The sequence below is a fragment of the Phocoena sinus genome, chromosome 3 (genome assembly GCF_008692025.1).
Source record: "Phocoena sinus isolate mPhoSin1 chromosome 3, mPhoSin1.pri, whole genome shotgun sequence".
NCBI classification, from domain to species: domain Eukaryota; kingdom Metazoa; phylum Chordata; class Mammalia; order Artiodactyla; family Phocoenidae; genus Phocoena; species Phocoena sinus.
In genome coordinates this window covers 56,518,269-56,542,804 of record NC_045765.1, presented here as the reverse complement: position 1 = coordinate 56,542,804, position 24,536 = coordinate 56,518,269, and the positions used below count along the sequence as shown (strand labels likewise).

The 24,536-nt window shown below is 43.3% G+C and overlaps 1 protein-coding gene across 3 annotated transcripts in view; it reads left to right on the top strand.

The window, feature by feature from the left end:
- KDM3B (lysine demethylase 3B) overlaps positions 1-24,536 on the top strand; it is a 59,567-nt gene that overhangs the window by 28,744 nt on the left and 6,287 nt on the right. For 2 of the 3 annotated variants that reach the window (XM_032629197.1, XM_032629198.1), the window contains 12 exons: positions 927-2,163; positions 3,285-3,486; positions 7,987-8,201; positions 8,978-9,130; positions 14,426-14,533; positions 16,319-16,446; positions 17,530-17,809; positions 18,553-18,809; positions 21,663-21,929; positions 22,738-22,909; positions 23,306-23,396; positions 23,542-23,672. In XM_032629197.1, the coding sequence (XP_032485088.1) occupies positions 927-2,163; positions 3,285-3,486; positions 7,987-8,201; positions 8,978-9,130; positions 14,426-14,533; positions 16,319-16,446; positions 17,530-17,809; positions 18,553-18,809; positions 21,663-21,929; positions 22,738-22,909; positions 23,306-23,396; positions 23,542-23,672 (3,241 nt within the window). Of the gene's footprint in view, positions 1-926; positions 2,164-3,284; positions 3,487-7,986; positions 8,202-8,977; positions 9,131-14,425; positions 14,534-16,318; positions 16,447-17,529; positions 17,810-18,552; positions 18,810-21,662; positions 21,930-22,140; positions 22,227-22,737; positions 22,910-23,305; positions 23,397-23,541; positions 23,673-24,536 lie in introns of those variants that run through there. The other variant, XM_032629199.1, reaches the window with a different exon arrangement.

The following is a 24,536-nucleotide window of genomic DNA, read 5'->3' as shown; positions in this document are numbered from 1 at the left end:
GTGGGACCTTCCCGGACCGGGGTATGAACCCGTGTCCCCTGCATCAGCAGGCGGACTCTCAACCACTGCGCCACCAGGGAAGCCCCCAGAAGTTAGCATTTTTAAGGTATCCAAAAAAAGAAAGTGTTTTTTCATTCTCCAATTTGTTATGCTGAATGCTTTTATTTGGTGGGTGTATCAGTGTCTACAGTTTTCCACTTTGGAGACTTGTTAGATCCTAATGATAACAGAAGGGTTCAGTAACTGGTGTGCCTTCTTTAATTTAGCACCTTTAGGTCTAACTTTAATTGAAACAGATAATTCAACTTTTAGGTTGACTTGGACCCATAAATAAAAATAAATGGCCAAATTCCAAAAGGGTCCATCTTGGTGAGTTTCAGACTAATAAAGAAAATACTTTTCCTTAATGTACAGTGGGCTTGTCATAGGGCTGAAGTCACTTTTGTAAGATGGGCAATTTGCGATGGCTTAAATAAACTGAAACTTTAACCATAGCCCCTAAGGTCTTTGAGATAGATTAATATTACAGGGTCACTAGTAATATTTCACTATATTTCAGAGTAAAAGCTGATGTCCAGTAGGGAGCCCTTTTCTTCAATTCCTGGTGGAGTCTTCATTTCTAAATAGATACTTAGAAGCCTACACAGCCTCCAAGTGCTCTGACAACCAGTTGGCTAACAACCAAGGGAATGGCAGGATATCATTCATCCTGCCATCTCTAGCTTACCTTGCTAAAAGGTCCCCCTGTGCTGTCTGTGGCAGTTTTCTTCCCTGGTGAAATATAGGTATAAGAACAGTTTTCCTGGAATTGTAGGAGAGAAAAGTTGATTGACCCACAGGAAATGTTGGCCTAGGTCCAAGAAGATATCTTAAGGTTGTCAAGAGAAGCCAGCATCACTAACTCAGGCTATCTTCTCTCTTTTCAGAATTCAAGAAATTCTGTTCTGGCCTCTTCTGGATTTGGAGCATCTCTCCCAAGTTCATCACAAGCTTTGACTTTTGGAAGTGGAAGGAGCCAGTCCAATGGGGTTCTAGCTACAGAGAACAAACCTTTGGGCTTCTCTTTTGGCTGTAGCTCTGCACCAGAGTCTCAGAAAGACTCTGATCTCTCCAAAAACTTGTTTTTTCAATGCATGTCCCAAACTTTACCCACCAGTAACTACTTCACTACTGTTTCAGAGAGTTTGGCTGATGATTCCTCCAGTCGAGACTCATTCAAACAAAGCCTTGAGAGCCTATGTAAAGGAAGATCCGCTCTTGGAGCAGACACTAAATCAGGCTCTAAGGCTGGAAGCTCTGTGGATCGGAAAGTGCCTGCAGAGTCCATGCCCACCCTCACGCCAGCCTTCCCACGGAGCCTCCTAAATGCCCGCACCCCAGACAGTCATGAAAATCTATTTTTACAGCCCCCTAAACTGTCCCGAGAAGAGCCTCCTAACCCTTTCTTGGCATTTGTGGAGAAAGTTGAACATAGCCCTTTCAGCAGCTTTGCATCTCAGGCATCAGGTAGCTCTTCCTCTGCTACCACTGTCACCTCCAAGGCAGCACCCAGCTGGCCCGAGTCTCACTCCTCTACAGATTCAGCATCTTTAGCAAAGAAGAAAACCCTTTTCATCACAACTGACTCCTCCAAACTGGTGTCTGGTGTTCTGGGCTCAGCTCTTACCACTGGGGGGCCAAGCCTCTCTGCCATGGGGAATGGCCGGTCCAGTTCACCCACCAGCAGCCTCACCCAGCCCATTGAGATGCCTACTCTATCCTCTAGCCCCACAGAGGAGAGACCAACTGTGGGGCCTGGGCAGCAGGACAATCCTCTCCTTAAAACCTTTAGTAACGTCTTTGGCAGACACTCAGGCAGCTTTCTGTCCTCCCCAGCAGATTTTTCACAGGAGAACAAAGCTCCTTTTGAAGCTGTGAAAAGGTTCTCACTGGATGAGCGAAGCTTGGCTTGCAGACAAGACTCGGACTCCAGTACCAATAGCGACCTGTCAGATTTGAGCGACTCTGAGGAGCAGCTGCAAGCCAAGACCGGCCTAAAGGGGATTCCGGAGCACCTGATGGGGAAGCTGGGCCCCAATGGGGAGCGCAGTGCTGAGCTGCTGCTGGGAAAAGGCAAAGGGAAGCAGGCCCCCAAAGGCCGGCCTCGGACTGCCCCCTTGAAAGGTGATCCTGCTGGGCTTATACATGGGCTTGGCTTTGGCACTAGCTTTAAGTGCTTGTTGTGCTCTTGGGCAGCAGAGGCCCTCTCTTTGATGGAAAGTTCTATAATCTCATAGAATTACATAGTCAAAAGGGCACAGTAGGGGCCCCTTATCAGACCTTCTGGTTCAGGGCAGGATTGATCTATACCAGTACTGTAAGAGAGGTATGTGTCCTGTGTAATGATAATCCCAAAAAGTCTTGATAGTCTGTTATTTTCGGTCAGGAACTCTTTTCTTGTGTATTTCTCTTGCCTTTGGCCCTTCCTCTTTTATTTACTTAGGCGAGTTACTCAGTACTAGTCTTCATTCTCACATCGCAGCCTTTTTTTTTTTTTTTTTTTTTTGTGGTATGCGGGCCTCTCACTGTTGTGGCCTCTCCTGTTGTGGAGCACAGGCTCCGGACGTGCAGGCCCAGCGGCCCATGGCTCACGGGCCCAGCCGCTCCGCGGCATGTGGGATGTTCCCGGACCGGGGCACGAACCCGTGTTCCCTGCATCGGCAGGCAGACTCTCAACCACTGCGCCACCAGGGAAGCCCTACATCGCAGCCTTTAGTAGAGTTGATGAAGCAAAGTGAACCACTCCTCAGTTTGCTCCTCTCTGTCACATATATATGGTTTTAACACCTCTTCCAAAAGCCATTAACTCCTATGGAGTGAGGTTATGGTCCAAAATTGTATAAGGGCAAGTGTCTAAGAGAAAGTCTGATGGTAAAAGTCGCCATTCTTGTTAGGATTTGGTATCCCATGGGAGCCCCAAGAGTTCTTGATCAGTAGAACAGTCATATCCTGAGGGACTAGTGGCAAGAGGCTTCTGCTGTCTTGAGTTTTCCTCACCCATGCTCAGAGTTGTTTTGTTGTCATGGGGTACTTCCCACAAATTCTCCATGGTCTTTAACTCCTAGTTGAAGCCTTTGTTCCCTGTGCTCCTTTTCTGTCAAGGATAGACCTGATGGGCTCATGCCCATTCAGCGCAAGGAGGAGTGACTCAGGTCAGGACAAGTGACTGTTCCCAGGAGGATTATGTTATTGAGTCTCATTTAAACCTTTCATGACCAACCATTTCTCCCCCTCCCTTGCCACAGTTGGCCAGTCAGTGCTGAAAGATGTGAGCAAAGTGAAGAAGCTGAAGCAGTCCGGAGAGCCCTTCCTGCAGGATGGGTCGTGCATCAATGTAGCCCCTCATCTGCACAAGTGTCGTGAGTGCCGCCTGGAGCGGTATCGGAAGTTTAAGGAACAAGAGCAAGATGATTCCACTGTGGCTTGCCGCTTCTTTCACTTCCGGAGGTACCCAGACTCCTCTCTTCATCTCCTTCCCAGTTTCGTTAGTGACACGTAACTTCCACTCTTTCTCTGAATCGGTAAACATATCTCACCATCTTTTTACTGTTTTCCTAAATTGCATTGCTCTTAGAGTCTGTGCTAAGGTTCTGCCATCCCATTAGTGGCCACTTAGTTGTTTGGATTGTGAAATGATATGTGACTTTGTCCTTAGAGAACTGAAATTGAACAATCTTACCTGCTGCCCCCTGAGCTGTGTTGAGTTATTCCTAACTTGGGTTGCATTTGAAACCAGTGGTGTGAGCAGAAGGATGCCATTTTGTGTCATAGATCTGTCTGACCACTTATTCCTCTTTAGTGCTGGAGTAACTTGAGTCCGCTATGGAGAAGGGGAAGTAAGATTAGGAGATAATGTGAAATAGAGATAACTGTTGAAAATCGTAGGAATATCCCTTGCTTTTACCAAACAACAGCTATTTAGTCACTTTTCTTCTGCTTGATAAACTTGGAAGAGGAATTTCTTCTAAGCAATCATTCAAGTGTCCTTAGTTTTTTAAATAAAGAAATCCAGGTGGTTTATCCATGTGGCATGGATTCACTTATTCAGTAAATATTTATTGAGCACTTAATGTGTGCCAGCCATTGTTGTGGGCATTGAGGATTAAACAGTACATAAAACCACCAAATTCCTGCCCTCAGGAGGCTTGTTGGGGACGCAGAGAGTAAATAAGAAAAAAAAGAGGTTAAATATATAGTATGTCAGTCTGTAATAACTGTGAGGAAGAAAAAGGAGGGAAAGAGGATTGAAGTGTGGGGAGGCTAGAGAGGCTACAGTTTATTTATTTATTTTTATATCTTTTTTTTTTTTTTTTTGCGGTACGCGGGCCTCTCACTCTTGTGGCCCTCTCCCGTTGCGGACCACAGGCTCCGGACACGCAGGCTCAGCGGCCATGGCTCACGGGCCCAGCCGCTCTGTGGCATGTGGGATCTTCCCGGACCGGGGCACAAACCCATGTCCCCTGCATCAGCAGGTGGACTCTCAACCACTGCGCCACCAGGGAAGCCCTATTTTTATATCTTTATTGGAGGAAGCTACAGTTAAATAGGATGGCTTGATGGGGGAATTCCCTGGCTGTCCAGTGGTTAGGACTCCTCCCTTCCACTGCAGGGAGCACAGGTTCGATCCCTGGTTGGGGAACTAAGGGATCCCCATGTGGCAAGGCCAAAAAAAAAAAAGGAAGACTTGAGAAAGTGAGTTTTGAGTAAAGACCTGAAGGAGGTGAGGGGAGTGAGCCACGCATTTTTCTGGGAGACAAGTATTCGAGATAGAGGGCACAGCAACAGCAACTGTCTTGAGGCTGGAATATTTCTAGTGTGTTCATGGAGCTAGGGTGGGTAAAAGAGAGTAAGCAAGGGGGGCAAAAGAGTGAAGTCAAAGAGTTAATGATAGGTCCAGATTGTAAAGGGCTACTCTTAAGGGCCCTGGCTTTTATGCTGAAGAAGCAGTTGTTGGAGATTTTGAGCTGATGAGTAACACTGATGAATGTTTTAAAGGATCACTGTGACTACCTTCTTGAGAGTAGATTATATTGAGGCAAAAGCAGGGAGAAATTAGGAGAATATTGGAATTACCCAGGTGAGAAATGATGGTGGCTTAGTGTAGGGAGGTATTAATAGAGGTGATGAGAAGTGGTTAAATTAAGGATATATTTTGAAGGTAGAGCCACATGATTTTCTGATGGATTGCATGTGGGATATGAAAGAAGAGTCAAAGATGATTTTATGGCTTCTGGCCTGAAAACTGGAAGAATGGAATTGCCATTTACTGGTAAGGTGATTTCTTAGGGAAAAGTGGGTTTGAGGAGGAAAATGGGGAGTTTTAATTAGTTGATTTATTTTTTTATTTTGGGTTGTGTTGGGTCTTTGATGCGGTGTGCGGGCTTCTCATTGTGGTGGCTTCTGTTGTTGTGGAGCACGGGCTCTAGGTGCATGGGCTTCAGTAGTTGCAGCATGTGGCTTCAGTAGTTGCGGTGCGTGGGCTCAGTAGTTGTGTCTCACGGGCTTAGTTGTTCCGCAGTATGTGGGGTCTGCCTGGATCAGGGATCGAACCGATGTCCCCTGTATTGGCAGCAGGATTCTTAACCACTGCGCCACCAAGGAAGTGCAGGAGTTTTAATTTAGATATGTTAAATTAGAGATTCCTATTAGATTTCCAAGTAGAGATGTTGAAAGGGCAGCTGGGGAATTCCCTGGTGGTCCCATGGTTAGGACTCTGCCTTCTCATTACCAAGGGCCCGGATTCAATCCCTGGTCAAGGAATTAAGATCCCACAGCTGCGTGGTGCGCCCAAAAAGAAAAAAAAAGAAGAAAGAAAGAACAGCTGGATATACAACTCCAGAGTTGAGGGAAGAAGTCCAAGCTGGAGATAAAAACGTGGATGTCACTGGGTATTTAAAGCTGTGAGTCTAACTGAGATCACTTAAGGAGTCAAAGTCTAGGCAGAGAAGAGAAGTAGTCCAAGGACTGAGTTCTGAAGCTCTCCAGCATTTAGAGATGGGAAAGATGAAGAGGAACTAGTAAAGAAGGCTGAGAAAGAACAGCCAGTGAGGTATCCTGGCAGACAACTGAAGAAAGTATTTCCGGGAAGGAATTATGAACTCTGGCAAATGTTGGTGATTGGGTGGGGTCAGTTAAGGACTGAAAATGACCATTGGATTTAACAAGGGGGAATGACCTCGTCAAAAACAGTTTTGGGGGCTTCCCTGGTGGCGCAGTGGTTGAGAGTCCGCCTGCCGATGCAGGGGACATGGGTTCGTGCCCCGGTCTGGGAAGATCCCACATGCCGCAGAGCGGCTGGGCCCGTGAGCCATGACTGCTGAGCCGGCGCGTCTGGATCCTGTGCTCTGCAATGGGAGAGGCCACAACAGTGAGAGGCCCGCGTACCACCAAAAAAAAAAAAAAAAAAAAAAAAACAGTTTTGGGGCTTCCCTGGTGGTCCAGTGGTTAAGACTCCATACTTCCACTGCATGGGGCGCCGGTTCGATCCCTGATCAGGGAACTAAGATCCCACATGCTGCGTGGCATGGCAAAAAAAAAACCAAAACCAATTTTGGTAGATTGGCAGGAGAAAGCCTGAATGATGTGGATTAAGAGAAAATAAAAGGAAAAGGAGCTGGTGACTGTCAGTATAGACAACTCTTTTTTTTTTTTTTTTTTTTTTTTTTGCGGTACGCAGGCCTCTCACTGTTGTGGCCTCTCCCGCCCTAGCCCTAGACAACTCTTTTAAGAAACTGCTCCTGGGCTTCCCTGGTGGCGCTGTGGTTGAGAGTCTGCCTGCTGATGCAAGGGACACGGGTTCGTGCCCTGGTCCGGGAAGATCCCACATGCCGCGGAGCGGCTGGGCCCATGAGCCATGGCTGCTGAGCCTGTGCTCCGCAACGGGAGAGGCCTGCGTACCGCAAAAAAAAAAAAAAAAGGAAGCTGCTCTTACAAACATAAATGGAGGAGGTGGGTGATCAAGGGGATTTTTTTTTTTTTTTTTTTAATTTTTTTTTATTTTTCGGTACGCGGGCCTCTCACTGCTGTGGCCTCTCCCGTTGCGAAGCACAGGCTCCGGACGCGCAGGCTCAGCGGCCATGGTTCACGGGCCCAGCCGCTCCGCGGCATGTGGGATCTTCCCGGACCGGGGCACGAACCCCCATCCCCTGCATCGGCAGGCGGACTCTCAACCACTGTGCCACCAGGGAAGCCCTCAAGGGGATTTTTGAGATAGCATGTTCAAATACTGACAAGAGTGATTCAGTAGAGAGGAAAATAGATGATGTGGAAGAGAGAATTAGTGGAGGGATGCCTATGCAAGAGGATAGGATGTAGAACATAGGTGGAGAGGTTGTTCTTCATTGGTACCTAGTTCATCCATAATAGCAGAAGATGAAATGGAGTACATGGGGCCAGTGACAAGAATGTGTGGTAGCATGGTGGTGGGAGCTTGTGGGAATTCTCTTCTGGCTCCTTGCGGAATTTTTTCAGTGAAATACTTAGCAAGGTCCTTGTGGGGAAAGTAATACTGGAGGTTTGAAAAGAAAGGAAAAGATATTAAATAGGCATCTAGGAGAGGGAAAACGCTAGGAAACTGTATTGTGGCTGCCAGGCAATATTAAGGGTTCACGTGAGTAGACATGAATTTCAAGTGTGACAGTGAACATAGCTCTGTATTTTTCTCTGGTCAGATTCAGTGCTGTGGGTGCTGGTGTGGAACAGGTGGTTGGAGAAACTGGTGGACATTTCTAGGGACAGCTTTTTAAGGAACCCAGACCTACTAGGTGTTAACAAGCCTTCCTATTAGTGCATACTGTGTTGGTCTAATACAGTGAAATTTCTTAAACTCAGTCTGATTCCTGTTATGTGTCATTTAATTTCTTTTAGGTCCTAGGATTTTAAGTGTGTGTTGGTTTGCATGGTTGCTGCTATTTACTTTGTATTTGACTGTGTACCTTCCTGTCTCAGGTTGATCTTCACTCGAAAGGGGGTACTCCGAGTGGAGGGGTTTCTGAGTCCCCAGCAAAGTGACCCTGATGCCATGAACCTGTGGATTCCCTCTTCCTCCCTAGCAGAAGGAATAGACCTAGAAACCTCAAAATACATTCTTGCCAACGTTGGAGACCAGTTCTGCCAGCTTGTGATGTCTGAGAAGGAGGCCATGATGATGGTGGAGCCACACCGTAAGGCACCCTCTTGCTTGTCTTCCAGTCAGTTCTAGTTGGAAACTCATTTTCTTTTGCTTAAAGGGAGGTGTGGAAGGAGTGGCAGGTGGCATTTTCTATGGATGAATTAAGGCCAATAAAACTTCTCTTTGTAGTAAACTAAATAGCTGAAGCCACACCTGTATCCAACAGTCCTCATTCTTTTAGTCTTTGGCAGTTAACAAACTAAAAATTCCTTCCCTGTTTGTCTTTCATTGTTGTAGCACAGTTGTCATAATTTGCATTTTGATCCCTGTTTGGGTTTGATTCACGCCGAATATTTTCAGTTTGCTTTGAACTAATTTGTGTTAGTAAGTGATACTTGATGGTTTGTGAATAGATGAAGTGCTACTGGTTGTTGTGTTTCATACCTAGAACCCACATTTTTCAGACATTTATGATATTTCCATGTCTATGAGATACTATACCCTATTTCTAGACCAAGGAATATTATACTATGAAATTATGCCCTACGCTTTAAGAAAAGAATCCTCTTGTTTCAAAATTCCCCAAATTGAAAATTTTTTACTATCTTAAATGACAACATGTGGCATTCATTCTCATTGACACTTGTTCAGAAATATTAAAAATTCCATGTATTTTGTTTCTCTTACAATTATAGAAATACAGACTTCATGAACCTTTGAGTTTAATTGCTAGACAACACACTTGAGTAGAAATCAGTGGGTCTGGGATCTTTTGCTGTTGCTCAGGATGGTCAGTGCCAACAGTATTCCTCTTCCTTTTTCCACCAGAGAAAGTGGCATGGAAGCGAGCAGTGCGTGGTGTACGGGAGATGTGTGATGTATGTGAAACAACTCTCTTCAACATCCACTGGGTTTGTCGCAAATGCGGATTTGGGGTCTGCCTTGACTGTTACAGGCTCAGGAAAAGCCGACCACGCAGTGGTGAGCAAATGTTGTCCTGTGTAGTTCTAAAGGTAAACTGTCAGTGGAGGTGTGGACTTGGAAATTGAAGCAGAAATGGGTTTGCGCCTCCTCTTTAGCTGTTTAGCTTCATTTATGTTTTGTCACATTGTGAGGTCTTAAAATTACCAACACTCCAGCCTGACTGGGAAGGTTAAAACAAGCCAAGAGTAAATCTTCGTCTTCCCTGGTTTTGTTTTTTTTAATAACATCTTTTTTTGAGATATAATTCATATGCTGTAAAATTCACCCTTTTAAAGTGTACAGTTCAAAGGTTTTTAGTATATTCTCAAGGTTATATAGTCATCACCATAGTATAGTATATTCTCAAGGTTATATAGTAATTTCATTTTCACTGCTCCAAAAAGAAACTTCACACCCATTAGCTGTCACTCCCCATTCCTCCCCCTTCTTAGGCCTTGGTAACCACTAATCTACATACTGTCTATATAGATTTGCCTGTTCTGTACATATCATATAAATGGAATCATACAATATTTGGCCTTCTGTGACTGGCCTCTTTCACTTAGCATACTGTTTCAAAGTTTCATCCATGTTATAGCACCTAATTCATTCCTTTGTATTGCCAGGTAATATTCCATTGTGTGATATACTACATTTTCTTCATCCATTCATCAGTCAATGGACATGTAGGTTGTTTCTACTTTGGGCTGTTATGAATAATGCCACTAGGAACATTTGTGTACAAGTTTTTGTGTGAACATATGTTTTCATTTTTTTTGAGGATATACCTAGTAGTGGAACTGATGGGGCATATGGCAGTTCTATTTTTAACCCTTTCAGAAACTGCCAAACTGTATTCCAAAGTAGCTGCACCATTTTATAATTCCACCAGCAATGTACGAGGATTTCAGTTTTTCCACATCCTTGTCAACACTTGTTATTAAATGTCTTTAATTGTAGCCATCATAGTGGCTATGAAGTAGTATATCATTGTGTGTGTGTGTGTGTGTGTGTGTGTGTGTTTAATAAATTTATTTATTTATTTATGGCTGCATTGGGTCTTCATTGCTGCACACGGGCTTTCTCTAGTTGCGGCGAGTGAGGGCTACTCTTTGTTGTGGTGCGCGGGCTTCTCATTGTGGTCGCTTCTCTTGTTGCGGAGCATGGGCTCTAGGCGCGCAGGCTTCAGTAGTTGTGGAGCGTGGGCTTCAGTAGTTATGGCTCGCAGGCTCTGGAGCACAGGCTCAGTAGTTGCAGCACACAGGCTTAGTTGCTCCATGGCATGTGGGATCTTCCTGGACCAGGGCTTGAACCCATGTCCCCTGCATTGGCAGGCAGATTCTTAACCACTGCACCACCAGGGAAGTCCCTCACAGTGTGGTTTTGACTTGCATTTCCCAGATGACTACTGATGTTGAGCATCTTTTCATATGCTTATTGGCCCTATGTTTATCTTCTTTGGAAAAATGTCTATTCAAATTCTTTGCTTCACTTTGTTTTTGCTTTACCTTATTGCCCACCACTTCCTCATTCTTCCCTCTTCTAAGATACAGTGTAACCATTGTAACAGTGGTTTTAGGGCTTAGGCTACTGGGATCTGAATCCTATTTGCACCCATTATTATACCAACTATGGTATCTTGGGTTAGCTACTTAAACCCTCAGAACCTCAGTTTCCTTGTCTATAAAACAAAGATAATATGAGTATGTCCCTCACAGCATTGTTTTGAGGATTAAATGAGATGATGTATGTAAAGTGGTTAACACAGGGCCTGACATCCGCTAGGTTCTACATGTTAATGGAGCTAAGATCTTCCATTTTCGCCCATAAAAGATAAACTTCTGCACAGATTGCCCTCCTGCCATAAACAACAAGGAAACCAGACAAAATATATGAAACCACAATTTCAGATATTAGACAGCAGGCAGTTTGAGTCTGTGTTCCCTAAGAAAAGGGAAGAAACAAGGTGAATCTTACAGTTGCCCCAGTTTACTGCTCGGAGGCAGTTTCATCCTGTACCACAGGGAAAGGCAACTAAAATAGTGTTTGGCAATCTCATGAGCTGAGACAGAGATCAGAATCTTCAAAGAGTAAGGTAGTGTACTAAAGAGGTTACAACTACACAGAGAGAACACCAGAGATCTGTGGAGAAATCGTCTAAATTTTTTTTGTCTTATAGTGATCACATGCATAAGGTGAAACTTTCCTCAAGGCAATTAACTGAGTAGTATACAGAACTGACAGTTTGTATTCCCACCAGCCAGAGTGGAGAGACACTGGATAGAGTTCAAAAGAGTCACACCCTTAGTAGTAAGACTAATGTTGTCCTGTCCCAGAATACAGGCTGCTCTGGAGCTGCCATAATGAAATGTAAAGCAAGCCTTGGAAGGATGAAATTCATCTACAAGTTACTTAATTATATGCCACACTAAAACCAAACATTCTTTAAAGGATTACAACAAAATCCAGTACTCTGAACATAAAACTCACAAAGCTCTGCATTCAGTGAAGAATGATCAGGTATATAGAAAAGCAGAATAATATGACCAGTAATCTGGAAAAAAGAAAAAAAAACGATCTGTAGAGCAAATCCAGAAATGACAGTAGTGATGAAATTATTGTACAAGGACCTAAAACAGCTATTATAAAACTTTTAAATATGCTTGGACATAAAGGAAAACACAATGAGAAAAACAGAAGACCTGTAAAAGACCCAAATGAAACTTCTTGAGATGAAAAATATCTCCCCCCCAAAATTACACTAGGTGGCAGATTAGATACTGCAGAAGAAACAGTGAGCTTGAAGACAGCAATAGAAACTATAAAAACTAAGCACAGAGAAAAGAAAGAAATTTATAAGTTGAAGAGTGGCTTGTTGAACTACAGGATATATTGGGCAGTCTCCAAAACTTATAAATGGAGTTCCAGAAAGAGGGCAGGAGGGCAGAGACAGAAAAAATATTTGAACAAATAAAGCCAAAAATTTTCCAAATTTGATGAAAAAGCTATAACACCACAAATCCAACAATAATCCTCAAACAGAAAATACGTTAAGAAAACCACACCAGGGCTTCCCTGGTGACGCAGTGATTGAGAGTCTGCCTGCCAATGCAGGGGACGCAGGTTCATGCCCCATTCCGGGAGGATCCCACATGCTGCAGAGCAGCTGGGCTCGTGAGCCATGGCCACTGAGCCGGCGTGAACGGAGCGTGTGCTCCGCAACGGGAGAGGCCACAGCAGTGAGAGGGGCCTGCGTACCACAAAAAAATAAAAAATAAAAAAAATAAATGGAGAGATGTACTGTATTCACGGATAGAAGATTGAATATTAAGATGTCAGTTCTTCCAAATTGATCTATAATTAAGTGCAATTCCAATGAAAATCCCAATAGGCCTTTTTGTAGAAATTGACAAGTTGCTTCTAAAATTTATATGAAATACAAATTACCTAGAATCCAAAATTTTGAAAAAGAATGAAGTTGGAGGATTTATACTGCTTCATTTTAAGACTTTGTATAAAGCTACAGTAATCAAGACACTATGGTTAGCACAACAGAACAGAGTCTAGAAGTAAACCCACTCATATACATTCAACTGATTAGCTGCAAAGGTGCCAAGCTAATTGAATGGGAAAAGATAGTCCTTTCACAAATGGTACTTAAATAACTGTATATACATATTCAAATAATCAAATGAACTATTTTTATTCACATTATATACAAAAAATTAACTAGTAAATCATAGACCTAAACATAAAAGTTAAAACTCTAAAACCTCTAGGAAAAAAATAAAAGATCTTTGTGTCCTTGGGTTAGATAAATATTTCTTAGATAAGACACAAAACACAAAAGAAAAATTAATATCATCAAATTTGAAAACTGCTCTTCAAAAGACATTAAGTAAATGAAAAGGCAAGCCACATAGTGGGAGAAAAGATTTGCTGATCACATATTTGCTAAAGAACTTGCATCTATAATAAAGACCTCTTAAAACTCAATAACAAGAAGACAAAAAACCCAGTTGTGTTTTTTTTACTTTTTAAATTTATTTTTGGCTGAGTTGGGTCTTTGTTGCTGCTCTCAGGCTTTCTCTAGCTGCGGAGAGCGGGGGCTACTCTTCGTTGCGGTGCACGGGCTTCTCATTGCGGTGGCTTCTCTTGTTGCGGAGCACAGGCTCTAGGTACGTGGGCTTCAGTAGCTGTGGCACGCGGGCTCAGTAGTTGTGGTGCATGGGCTTAGTTGCTCTGCAGCATGTGGGATCTTCCCGGACCAGGGCTCAAACTCGTGTCCCCTGCGTTAGCAGGCGGATTCTTAACCACTGCGCCACCAGGGAAGTCCCCACCAAAACCCAGTTTTTAAATGGGCAAAATATTTGAACAGGTACTTCATCAAAGAAGATAGATCAATGGAAAATAAACACATGGGAAAAAACTATCACTACTTGCTAGGGAAATACAAATTAAAACCATAATGAGAAACCACCAACCCCACTAAGATGGCTAAAATTTTTAAAACTGAGAGTACAAAAGTGCTGTCAAGGATATGGAGCAACTAAAACTTATTAAACATGGCTGATAGTAATGCAATTTGGTACCATCACTTTGGAAAACAGTATAGCCATTTCTTTATAAATTTAGACATAAACTAGCATTCCACTTCTAGGTATTTCCAAGAGAAATGAAAATATGTCCACACAAAGGCTTGTACTTGAATGTTTGTAGCACTTTATTCATAATAGCCAATAATGGGAAACAATCCAACTATTTACCAGCTGATAAGTGGGTAAACACAATAAGGTACATCCATACTATGGAACAGCCCTCAGACATAAAAAGATATGAATTACTGATAAATGCAACAATATGGATGAATCTCAAAATCACTGCTAAGTGAAAGAAGCCCAACACAAATGACAAATGACATACCATATGTTTCCAGTGATAATGAAATTCTAGAAGAAGCAAAATTTTAGTGTTAGAAAGTTGGTCATTGGTGGCCAGGGGTTGAGGAAACGGTATTGACTGTAAAGTGCTGAAGGGAACTTTATGAAGGGACAGAAAAGTTCTAAATCCTGAATATAGTACTGTTTCTACAACTATATACATTTGTCTAAATTCATTGAAGTGTACACTTTAAATTGTTGAATTAATTTTATGTAAATTATACCTCAGTGTAGCAGTATTTTTTAAAGTTAGCTGTTATCTTCTTTGACCCATGAAAAAATTGCCCTGTAAAGTCTGAAACTCTGACTTACTGAGAGAGATACATCTTGTGACCCTCATAAAATAAGTAAAGTCATTTCATTTCTGTTTCAGAGACAGAAGAGATAGGTGATGAAGAGGTTTTCTCCTGGTTGAAGTGTGCAAAGGGGCAGTCCCATGAACCAGAGAATCTCATGCCCACACAGATCATCCCTGGCACAGGTAAAGGAATTCCTTTTTTAGAGTTGGTGGGGGAAAAAAGATGTTTTTAATTGAGCTGTAATTTACACACCATAATATTTGGTAAAATGGTTTATCTCAGCTTGACTCTTTTTAAGCCTCACTAGATTTCCCTGAGAATTTGAATCTTCAGAAATGTTAGATTGTATGCAGCCACTGCACCCACTTTGCCTCACCGTTCTGGGTGGAGGGGTTGGTTGCTTTTCAGATGTCATTTTACATTCCTATGGTCGGCAGGACCAGAATAGAAAAAGTCAGTCCGGGAATTCCCTGGTGGTCCAGTGGTTAAGACACTGTGCTCTCACTGCCGAGGGCCCGGGTTTAGTCCCTGGTCGGGGAACTAAGATCTCACAAGCCGTGTGGCCCAGCAAAAAAAAAAAAGAAAGAAAGAAAAAGCCAGTCCCCTGGCTTCCAGAAAGACCTTTGGTTCTAGGTTTATAAAAATCCAGCTGAGGGGCTTCCCTGGTGGCGCAGTCGTTGAGAGTCCGCCTGCCGATGCAGGGGACGCGGGTTCGTGCCCCGGTCCGGGAAGATCCCGCATGCCGCGGAGCGGCTGGGCCCGTGAGCCATGGCCGCTGAGCCTGCGCGTCCGGAGCCTGTGCTCCGCAAGGGGAGAGGCCACGGCAGTGAGAGGCCCGCGTACCGCAAAAATAATAATAATAAAAAAAAAAAAAAAAAAAAAAAAAAAATCCAGCTGAAGCTAATCAAAGCTCTTGAATCCATGAAGAAGGCAGCTTAACAGTAGGAATGAATGGTCTTGTGGCAGCTTACTTCATTGATTCCTCCAGATAGACTGTTTCCAGCTTCCACAGTTCCATTAACATACACACACTGAAGTTGGTGAATCCTCTGCCTATATTCTTCTCCACTTTGGGGAGCCACCCCCTGGATCCTTATAACCCAGTGCATCTGAGCAGAAGAGCTCCCTGAGTGCAGTGGTCAGATGCCTGCTCCCTGCTGATCTAAGCATTGGTTAAATGTTTGTGTAAAGTTTACATTGGTCTATTTTTTTTTTAGGTATAACTTACAGTAAATCTCAAGTATACAATTCAAAATGTTTACATACGCTTGAACAATAGGGAATCTACCCCTAGAGTTTCTGCTAAAGGACACCTTGTTAACGTTTACTAGAGGAGGGAGGGAGTGTAGCTTAGTGGTTAAGCGTGCACAGAACTTTAGTGCTAGATAGACATGGGTTAAAGTCTCGGTACTTTCATTTACCAACTTTATGTACTTAAGCAAATAACCTAACTTCTCTGAGTCTCAGTTTCATCATCAAAAATTGAGGGTACTGGGCTTCCCTGGTGGCGCAGTAGTTAAGAATCCGCCTGCCAATGCAGGGGACAAGGGTTCAAGCCCTGGTCCAGGAAGATCCCACATGCCGCGGAGCAACTAAGCCCATGCGCCACAACTACTGAGGCTGTGCTCACTACTGAGCCCGCGTGCCACAACTACTGAAGCCCACGCGCCTAGAGCCCGTGCTCCACAAGAGAAGCCACTGCAATGAGAAGCCCACACACCGCAACGAAGAGTAGCCCCCACTCACCGCAACCAGAGAAAGCCCACACACAGCAACGAAGACCCAACGCACCCAAAAATAAAAAATAAATAAAATTAAATTAAAAAAACTTAAAAAAAAAATTGAGGGTACAAGCTGCTACCTCATTGACTTGTGGTAAAGCTTGAGAGAGATAATGTAAATAAGGTCTTTAGCACAATACCTGGCACATACAATTATTCTAAGGTTAATTGTTATTTTTTTTCCAGCTCTTTACAATATTGGAGATATGGTACATGCTGCCCGGGGCAAGTGGGGAATTAAAGCAAACTGCCCTTGTATTAGCCGGCAGAACAAATCTGTGTTGAGACCTGCTGTCACTAATGGGATGTCACAGGTAAAGTGGTGTGTATAGGTACAACTGAGAGAAACTCAAGTTCTTTGTACCAGGAAGTGCCTCATTTTCACCTCTGTTGTCCCAGGCTACTGTCAGATTCCTGGGGAATTAGGGGATGGGGAGGCCTGTCTAGAGAGAGCCCCAGAAGTTACTCAAGGGATTTAAATTCCCCCTGACTGGTATGAGTTTCTCTTCATGTGTCTTTAAAACCAATTCAGGCTTGTTTGATAAATAGCACAAAGAGATTCTTTGCATCTTGTCAAGATTTGTACCTCAGGTTCCTTGTGTAGGTGAAGAGTACAGAAAAGGTAATTAGGAATACAGTCCTACTTGTGTGCATGGTCCCTGCCTTGTCATGTTAGGTACTGAGGAAAGAAATATGAATATTAGCCTGCTGATCTGGGATCATTCTACCCTGAAAGCAGTCCTAAGCCTTCACAGAGAGGCAGTGATTTTCTCATTGCTTTGTCAGAGGTGGAGGTCATTCTGGTGTGATGGTGACTATTTTGAAAAGGAGGCTATTTTAAAAAAAGAAAAAACCACACACACACCTCTTACATTCCGAGGGCTTTCCAGGAATGCTACACATGATCAGTAAGAGGTACAGGGATTAATGCTGAGAGATCTCAAAATATCTTTTCAGTAGAGTTGACATATTAGAGCAAATCATCTGGAAAATTCAATAATAGAATAATAACCATTTTATTGAGCATTTATGTGTGCCAGACACTATTCTGAGCTCTTTGCATATATCAGTACTATCTCATTTAATCCTCAGAATAGCTCTATGCGGTCAAGTTCTAATCACCAATTTGCCAGTGCAGAATTTGAGCCTCAGGTATGCCAAACAAAAACAGTTTTATTTTCAAGTCTTGTTCACTGCTCTTTCCACAGAACCTAGCATAGTTTCTGTCACATGGTAGGACTCAACAAATATATGTTAAATTAATGAATGAGTGAAATAGCAGTTTATGGGACAGTTGCTTTCCCAGACCTGTTTAGTGTCAGCTGTCATTACTATTTGCATTGTATTTTTTCTACACAAGGACAACACTTTAACCATGTTGGCGTTCTGTGCTATAGCTTCCTAGCATAAACCCTAGTGCCTCTTCTGGAAATGAAACCACCTTCTCAGGTGGAGGAGGAACTGCATCGGTAACACAACCAGAGACTGACCATGTTGCCAAAGCCGACAGTACTGACATCAGATCTGACGAGCCTCTGAAAGCAGACAGTTCGGCGTCAAATAGCAATAGTGAGCTAAAAGCCATCAGGCCCCCTTGCCCTGACACAGGCCCACCTTCCTCTGCCCTGCACTGGTTGGCGGATTTAGCAACTCAGAAGGCTAAGGAAGAAACAAAAGGTGAGATTAACACAAGCCTCTGCCCTGCCTGTGGGTGGAACACTTGAGTTATTCTGGGATTCTTCAAACTCACACATCACCATCCACATTTTTGAAACATGCCACTTGCTTTCTCTGGCTGATCATGTAAAATGAGGGAATCTCTTTCCACTTCTTTCTAGAAGTGGAGCTTTCTAAAAAAGGCACATGCCTGGGTTCTACCCCAAACCTCTTTAGTCAGAATCAATCTAAGATTTTTAACAAGCTTCCCAAATGGCCCTGATAGCCAGTATTACTAGCCAGGAGGGCTACACTTGTTTTGCAGTGGGCACAAAATCACCTGGGGAATCGTTAAAAATGCAGATTCCTGTGCCCCACCAGAACTATTAAGTGAAAATCTCTTGGAGTAAGACCAAGAATCTCCATTTTTAACAAGCACTCCAGATGATTCTAATACAAGTATTCTGGAGACCCACTTGAAGCAACACTGTCTTAGAAAGTGAGGGAGACGAAAGATGGATGGGAACAAAAGGAAGTTTGAAATCCAGATCTGGAAAAGAAAGGAAGAAGTAGGAGAGCTTCTCCTTGGCCATGAGACCTGCCATAGTCATAGCTCGTCAGGCTTGGCCCAGACAAACCGTACGTAGTTTGGGGGGCAGGGGAGGGGAAAGTCTTTCCTCTTTCCCACTTGGCTGATTTTTAGGAGTCAGTTGCCTGCTGGGTATTCCTTGTGCCTAATGCTATTCCTGGTTATGTTCTTACAGAAGCAGGGTCCCTGAGGTCGGTGCTCAGTAAAGAGTCTCATTCACCCTTTGGGCTGGACTCATTCAACTCCACTGCAAAGGTCTCTCCGTTGACTCCAAAGCTTTTTAACAGTCTGTTACTGGGTCCCACTGCCTCCAACAACAAAACTGAAGGCTCTAGCCTTCGAGACCTCCTCCACTCCGGGCCGGGAAAGCTTCCTCAAACCCCCTTGGACACAGGCATACCCTTCCCCCCGGTCTTCTCTACATCCTCAGCAGTAAGTGTCCTCTCTACAACTCTAGCCTTTGCTGCTTTTCCATGAAAGAACCATCAGAGATCTGATAACTGGGTTAGACGGTATATGACTGACTTGTGTCCTCCACATTATCAGTCCAGCTGACAAGATCTTTCTTTATATTAAATTTTGGGAATGTTTGAGATCCTTTAAGTAGTAAACCTTTTGTGCCATGTTAGGAAGTTAGTAGAAACTGAGACTGAAGTTTTTCAATCATCAGCAGAAATCACTTTATTTTCTTGACAATAACAGATATTAAATTTTTTTTAAACGTAGGCAGTACATTCATATTGTACTCTCTTGGGTATCTAATAGACGCCTCAAACCTAAGACCTCTAAAACCACACTCCTGTTCTTCTGCCTGTGAGCCTGCATCTCCTTTATTTTTTGCTTCTCTTGGTCAGTGGCTTCCAATTGCTCGGCGAAAAATCTTGGAGTCTTTTGGGACTCCCCTCTCACATTTCGTATCTAATCTGTTAGCATAACCTTTCAGTTTGATCATCAGAATGTATTCAGAGTGCACCCATTTCTCATCAGTTCCGCTGCTTCCTCTCTAGTCTGAGTCAACATCCTCTCTTGCCTGAATTTTTGTAGTAAACTCCTTAGAGGTCCTCTGTATTTCTTCCCTTTCTACACAGAGCAGCTAGAGTGGTCCTTTTAAGATATGTCACATTATATCACCTCTGCCTAAAGTCTTTGAAGGGCTTCCAATTTCATAATAAAAGCAGAGTCCTTTCAGTGGACTATAACGTTCCAGCCCTATCTTCCCCTCACTTCCCTGACTTCAACTACCACTCTCCCTCTTGTTCACTCTGCTCTGGCCACACCCACCTTCTTGCTGTTTCTTGAACATGGCCAGGCATGCTCTCTCTTCAGAGCCTTTGCACTTGTCTTTTTCTCCACCGAGAACTCTCTTTCCCATGTCACAACATGGCCTGCTTCTTAATCAACTTCCTCTCTTCCCTCCTGAAATGTCACCTCTTCAGTAAGCCTTCTTTTTAGATCACCCTTTTTAAAAGTCTATTCTACTCCCATCCTCCACTCATGTCTGTTTCCTCTGCACTTTTTTTAAAAAATTTATTTATTTATTTTTGGCTGCGTTGGGTCTTCGTTGCTGCACGTGGGCTTTCTCTAGTTGCGGCAAGTGGGGGCTACTCTTCCTTGCGGTGCGCAGGCTTCTCATTGCAGTGGCTTCTTGTTGCGGAGCACGGGCTCTAGGTGCATGGGCTTCAGTAGTTGTGGCACCTGAGCTCAGTAGTTGTGGCTCACGGGCTCTAGAGCGCAGGCTCAGTAGTATGGCACACGACCTTAGTTGCTCCGTGGCATGTGGGATCTTCCCAGACCAGGGCTCGAATCCGTGTCCCCTGCATTGGCAGGCAGATTCTTAACTGATGAGCCACCAGGGAAGCCCTGCACTTTTTCCATAACACTTATTACCATCTGACTTGCTGTGTTTTATTTATTTTCTGCCTCACCTCCACTTAAAGGCATTTTTGTCTGTTTTTTGTTTTTTTGGGTTTTTTGTGCTGCACAGCTTTCAGGATCTTAGTTCCCCAACCAGGGATCGAACCCAGGTCCCCAGCAATGGAAGCAGAGTCCTAACCACTAGACTGCCAGGGAATTCCCCATTTTTGTCTGTTTTATTCACTACTATATCCCTAGTGCCACAATGTTTGATACATAAATATTTAGTAAGCATTTACTGAACTAATAAATTCAAAACGTACAAAATTTATATTTTAAAAATACAGTGAAAAGTCCCCTTCCCACTGTTGCCTCCCTTTCTGTAGGTGACCATTGTTTCATGATTGCCCTTTCAGTGATATTAAAATATGTATATAGTTCCCCCCCCTTTTTACACAGATGTTTTTATACATTGCTTTTGTATTTTCAGTTTATATATTCCAGAGATCATTTCAAACAAGTACACAAATATGTTTCTCATTCTATTTTATGACTAATGGCTGAAATTTGATGAACTGTGGGTGGTTGAGCCTTGTACAATGTGGGTTATTTGTTTCTCTTTTGGATAAATGACCAAAAAAATTACTTTGAGCTCTGTCTTATTTGTACTGCTCCAACTCCCAGTTCTCCTTTTTCTTTTTAAATTTTCCCAGGATGTTATATGATTACATATACTCTGTAGAGATCATGATTAGTGATACTTCAGACATTGTGTTATCAAGTTTACAAAAGCCCTCCCCTTCCTTCACTTCTATGACCTTAGGTATGTCACTTTCATCTCTGGGCCTGAGCTTTCCCACCAGCTGAAACAAATGAGAGATTCTTGGTAGGGGACGGATTGGGGAGTAGGAGACTGCTTTCAGAATATATAGTTATCTTGGGTACTCTGGTACAACTGTTTATTGGGGTACACTCCCTGGTAAAAAAAAAATCACTGCCTTGATAAGTCACCTCAGTTACTTAATTGAAGTATATCCCTTGGGCATGCTGGCCAAACAAAATGTGTAAACCTCAAAATAAATGATCTTTCTCACTCAGTTACAGCATTTTGTGATCCCTGCAGTCTACGTGCATATGCTTAAAACGGGGCTGAATGCCAAAGATATTTCTTAAGTCTCAAATCTCCTGCAGTAGAGGGAACCTTTCTGTACTTTTTTTTCATAAATATAAAGCAAAATATGAAGGCTAGGGAAATGTAAGATAGTGACTTAATAGGCTCCCCCCTCCAACTACAAAAGACTTTACAATTAACTTTTATGAAATTTAATCAGGTAGATCAGAACTCCGTGTGAATATAACTGTGAGACTGTTTTTGAATACTCTACTGATGGTGCCTCAGTCATACTGACCTGATGGGTTTGTGTCTGGCAGGGAGTGAAGAACAAGGCCAGCCTCCCCAACTTCCTTGACCACATCATTGCCTCAGTGGTAGAAAATAAGAAAACCTCAGATGCTGCAAAGCGGGCCTGTAACTTGACTGATACCCAAAAGGAAGTGAAGGAGATGGTGATGGGGTTAAATGTGCTGGACCCCCATACCTCTCACTCCTGGCTCTGTGATGGAAGACTTCTGTGTCTCCATGACCCCAGCAACAAAAACAATTGGAAGATCTTCCGGGAGTGTTGGAAGCAAGGCCAGGTAAGCAAGAATAAGCAGATCCCAGGGTCGGCTGTCTGCCTGCCCACTATAGCTACCAGGATAGTTTCAATTCTCTCTGGGAGACACTTTGCTAAGGAGATTTAGACATATACTAAGTTTGTTATAGACAGCCTTGCTACTTCGAGTTTTCTTGGATTTTTAAAAGTCAGAAGATTCCTAAAAATACATTGTGGATCTTTTTATTTCTCAGCTGTGTAGCTCTGTGTTCTTAAAAGGGCAGTTGAAATTCCTGTGAGGTTGTGATCTGGCATTAATGACACCTTTAGAGGAAAATCCGTAAGTGTGATATGGGGTGAGGCGAAAATGGGTGGAAGTGGGTGGTACTCTTCTAGGTAAATGTTTCAAGACCATACAAGTCTGTGTGATAGTGTGATAACACTTCCTGATTTTTATACATTAGCAGGTGTGAGGAAGGGGGGGAGGTTGTAGAATTGTCTGGAGAGTTTTTCATTTGAGATGTGAGGACGTATTTTCAGAATTTGCATTTGTCAGCTTTTCATCCTCTCACCTCAAAATAGTGGTAGATACCAGGGCAGCAGAAGTGATTTTTGTGGAATGTGCCCCCCCACCCCACCCCCCGCAGTGAGAATCAAGTGTAATAACAGAGTAGAAGTGTTTTCATTTTCTGTAGCTGACATTGTTGAAATCCATAGATTGTGAAACTGGGAGGGAATAATAAATCATTGTGGAGAAGAGGTTGTCCCCAGGAAACCCTCCTATTCTGTCCCTTAGCCCTGACCTAAGTATTTCCTAAGTGACTCTGATTGAGATACTTTTGTTTCCACAGCCAGTGCTGGTATCAGGGGTACATAAAAAACTCAAGTCTGAACTCTGGAAGCCAGAAGCCTTTAGCCAGGAATTTGGAGACCAGGATGTGGACTTGGTGAACTGCAGGAACTGTGCTATAATTTCCGATGTGAAAGTTCGGGATTTCTGGGATGGCTTCGAGATCATATGCAGTAAGTAGCTTTGATATCTGGTTCAGTAAAAGCAGACTGAAAAGTAAGCATCTATATGCCCAGCCCTACCGCTGAAATAACAAATTACATCCTCTTAACAGGAGGAGCATTCTATCCTGGTGCCAACCAGGTAGCTCTCATGGCAATCGCATGGCTCCAGAGCATACCTGGACTTAAGCACATGATCATATGGGATGTGTGGAGCACTTTCACTTTGAGATGGAAAAATTTATCATGTACTAAAGCAGTGGCTAAGGAAAACAAAGCCCACCTTATCCATTATGGGGGTTTACAAGTCTGAAAATAAGAGTTTAGTCTTCTAAACCTTTTAGTCACTGGAGAATCAGGCAGCAGCCAACCCAGCAGATATTTGTAGGAGTGCTTTCTGTCTTCCAGAGCGATTAAGGTCAGAAGATGGGCAGCCAATGGTGCTCAAACTCAAGGACTGGCCTCCTGGGGAAGATTTTCGGGACATGATGCCAACAAGGTTAGTGAACTACAGTGAGTCGTCTTGAGAGACTTGTGCTTTGCTAAAGCTGTCACAAAGTAATCACAGAAAAGTGAACTCCACCTCTTTTCCTTTTTCCCCTATAACAAGCTAAGTCATCTTTCATGCTTTTTTTTTTTTATAGGTTTGAAGATCTGATGGAGAACCTTCCTCTGCCAGAATATACCAAACGAGATGGCAGACTCAATCTAGCCTCTAGGCTACCCAGCTACTTTGTAAGGCCCGATTTGGGCCCCAAGATGTACAATGCCTACGGTATGAGGGAGAGGCCATAATTGACCTTTTTGGACACTACTGTTTCCATTTCACCTATAGAGGGAGATTTGTAGTCAGGATCATGTGTAGAGATGATAGAGGGCAAAGTGACAGGCGCTGAAGAAGTTGACAGTATCCAGGCTGGTTTAGAATATGTTTGCTTCTGCCATTGATTTGCATAATAGCCCTTTGGGCCCAGTACTGTATATGTATGTATGTGTGTATATATATACACACACACACAGTAGTTAGAAAGTTTCCTCTCAAAGGTTCCATCCAAGGGACTTCCTGGCGGTCCAGTGGTTAAGACACTGTGTTTCCACTGCAGGGGGTGAGGGTTCTATCCCTGGTCAGGGAACTAAGATCCCGCATGCCGCACGGCAGAACCAAAGATCCTTAGCTTTTAAGAGACTTGACAAGATAAGAGTGAAGACGTCTGAGTACCATGCTACCCAACCAGCTCTTTGTGAAGTCACAGTAATGTCCTAAATCACTGTGAAAGCCAAGCTTCATTTGAGTGTCCATAATGCCCATATCTGTTTTGCTTCTGAAGGGGAGAGATCATTTAGGAGGGTGGAATTGGATTGATGGCCAAAGCTAATGATAGTGTCAACTGAGCTCGAAATCAGTTGTAAAACACTAGAAAAGGGACGAGGAGAATTATTTATTGATAAATAGATATACGTCATTCTCCCAGTGTTACACATTTAAGAACATCTTCGAGTATGTTTTCACTTGTAGGGTCTATATGGATTCTTCAGAATATTGCCCTTTCAGGAATTCCCTGGCTGTCCAGTGGTTAGGACTCCACGCTTTCACTGCCGAGGGCGCAGGTTCAATCCCTGGTCGGGGAGCTAAGATCCT